Raw genomic sequence first — 2,250 nt, 5'->3', positions numbered from 1 at the left:
AGCACGAGGCCGAGGGCGCGGTGGCCGGCGGCACGGGCATCCGCAGGCACTCGGTCTCCGAGATGACATCCTGCCCCGAGCCCCAGGGCTTTGCTGACACACCTGGCCAGGACCCTGCTGGGACCTTCAGACCCTCCCCGGCGCCCCCGTCAGGGCCCTGCCCCAGCAGACTGTACCCCCCAGCGCAGCCCCCTGAGCCTGGCCCAGGCCCGGCCCGCAGCTCACCAGCCTCCTCCAGCCCCGAGAACCTGGTGGACCAGATCCTGGAGTCGGTCGACTCAGATTCGGAAGGGATCTTCATTGACTTTGGGCGGGGTGGTGGCTGTGGCACGTCTGAATCTGAGGGGGCAGGGGGCCGGCAGCGCGGCGTGTGACCCAGTCCTTGTGTTTTTACTGACCCCGCGTGTACGCCTGTGCGGTGCGTGAGTGCGAGAGTTTTCTACTGTCCCGTCCAGTCCCGTCGGCCTCAGCCACTTGCGCATTCCTGAGGCTTTGTTGAAAAGACCGTCGCCGCCTGAGACCACGAGACCCCAGCACCTTTGTTCTGGGGCATCAGGGGCTCAGCAGGTGCAGGGCAGCCTCCTGTGCGTGGAGCAGGCCCGGCCGTTCCCTGCGCCCCAGCCTGCTCAGCCCTCCAGTGTCCACACCATGGAGACTGTGAACCCCTCAGCTCGGCCAGGCCTCTAGAGAGACCCCCCAGGGTCAGTGGCAGAACTGCCTCCCCGCCCCCCGCTCTCCTCGGGCCACAGCGTGACCTCCTATGTGCACCTCTGTCCCAGACCCTCCACGCAGCCCGTCCTCGCTCAGCCTGGGGTGGCCATGGGCGGGAAGCGGGTGGAATAAAACTTGTCTGCCCGGCTCTCGAGCTGTGTCTGCGATGCCAGGCCCTTAGGACGTTCTTCCAGGGTCCTCACCCTCGGGCTGCACCCGGCCTCACTGGGGTCTCCCCTTCCCGCTCCCAGAGGGCTCAGGTTCCCAGGGCCGGCTCTGGGCCTCTGGAGGGGGCCTTCCGGGCTGGGCGGGGAGACCCCCGACCCCGTTCCCAGGGCTCCCCTCTCGTGGAGTTAACCTTTGGCTGGAGGTGGGGTGTGGGTGCCCTACGAGCAGATAACAGGACAGACCCAGGGCGTGTGAGCCGGTGATAGGGGGTTGCTGGGAGTCGGGTGGTCGGGGAAGGGAGGTGGGCGCCTGGTGAGAAGTGTCAGCTCACGGGGGTCTGCGGGGGGAGCCACCTGGGGGGACAAGTTTCTCCTCTCGAGTGGGAAAAGCGAGCCAGGAGCCCCTGCTCCAGCCCAGGGAGGGTTGCGCAGGGGATGGCAGGGTAGGAGCGAAGCTTCGTGGTCTGATCTGGGGACGTACTGACTGCACGGGGCCTCGTGGCTCCTCAGCACTGGGAAGGTGCCCAGGGGCGGTGGCCGAGAGAGCGAAAGTGAGCCAGCCTCAGAGGAACCAGGTGTGGGGGATGGGGCCAGAAGCCCATCCCTGGTCTGAGGACCAAAGAGAATGTGGCCACTCAGCTCCGCTGATGGGGCTGAGATCCCTGAACCGCCCTGCTTGGCTCCCAGCTCCCTTATGGAACCCGGGATAGGCCTGGGACCGGCTGAGCCTGGGGTGGGGTGGGGAGTATTATGGGCAGGGTCCCCTCGAGATGGAAGGACCAGACAAAGGGCAGAGGCTGTAGCAGGGGGCTGTCTGCCTGGGCTCTGTCCCACCCCCACCCCCCCGGCACTGGGCCCTGTCCTGCCCTCACCTCCCGAGTGTCGGGGGCTCTATCGTGGAGGTCTGAGCACTGCCACCTCATGGGCTGCTGGGCCTGCTCTGATACCTGGGGACTCTGCTGGCACCTGCTGGCACACGGCCCCACGCCCAGGCATGACCTTTGTCTGTGGGGGGGCCCCTGAGCTCTTTGACCAGTCCCTCCACCCAGGGCGGAAGGGGAGCCCCAGACACCGGCCAGCTGTGCCTTCCCAGCAGTGGGGAGACAGAACCCAGGGTGGGGGTGGGTGCTGAGCCTGGGTCCCACAGCAGCTCCAGACACCCAGGCGGGGCCTCCAGCTGGGGCTGCCCCCGCTCCCCCCATAAAGGGGTATCCCATCAAGGTGGGCTTTGAGTGTGTCCATGTGTTGAACCCACTCTTGTTCGAAAAATGTTTGAGGTACTCTACATCAAAACATCTTGCTATAAATTGGTAAATTATAAATGAAAAATCAGGACCAGGGAACACATAAATTCGGATAGAAAACCAGCTAT

General features: G+C 65.2%; 1 protein-coding gene across 1 annotated transcript in view; it reads left to right on the top strand.

The window, feature by feature from the left end:
- The window catches only part of PRR5 (proline rich 5), a 26,800-nt gene extending 26,426 nt beyond the window's left edge, over positions 1-374 (top strand). Inside the window, exon 8 of the mRNA XM_007454090.1 lies at positions 1-374. This exon is cut by the window's left edge and continues 102 nt beyond it. Within this exon, the coding sequence (XP_007454152.1) occupies positions 1-374 (374 nt within the window).
- The last annotated feature ends 1,876 nt before the right edge of the window (positions 375-2,250 follow it).

The sequence above is a fragment of the Lipotes vexillifer genome, unplaced genomic scaffold, assembly GCF_000442215.2.
Source record: "Lipotes vexillifer unplaced genomic scaffold, Lipotes_vexillifer_v1.1 scaffold382, whole genome shotgun sequence".
NCBI lineage: Eukaryota > Metazoa > Chordata > Mammalia > Artiodactyla > Lipotidae > Lipotes > Lipotes vexillifer.
This window is presented reverse-complemented; position numbering and strand designations above follow the sequence as displayed.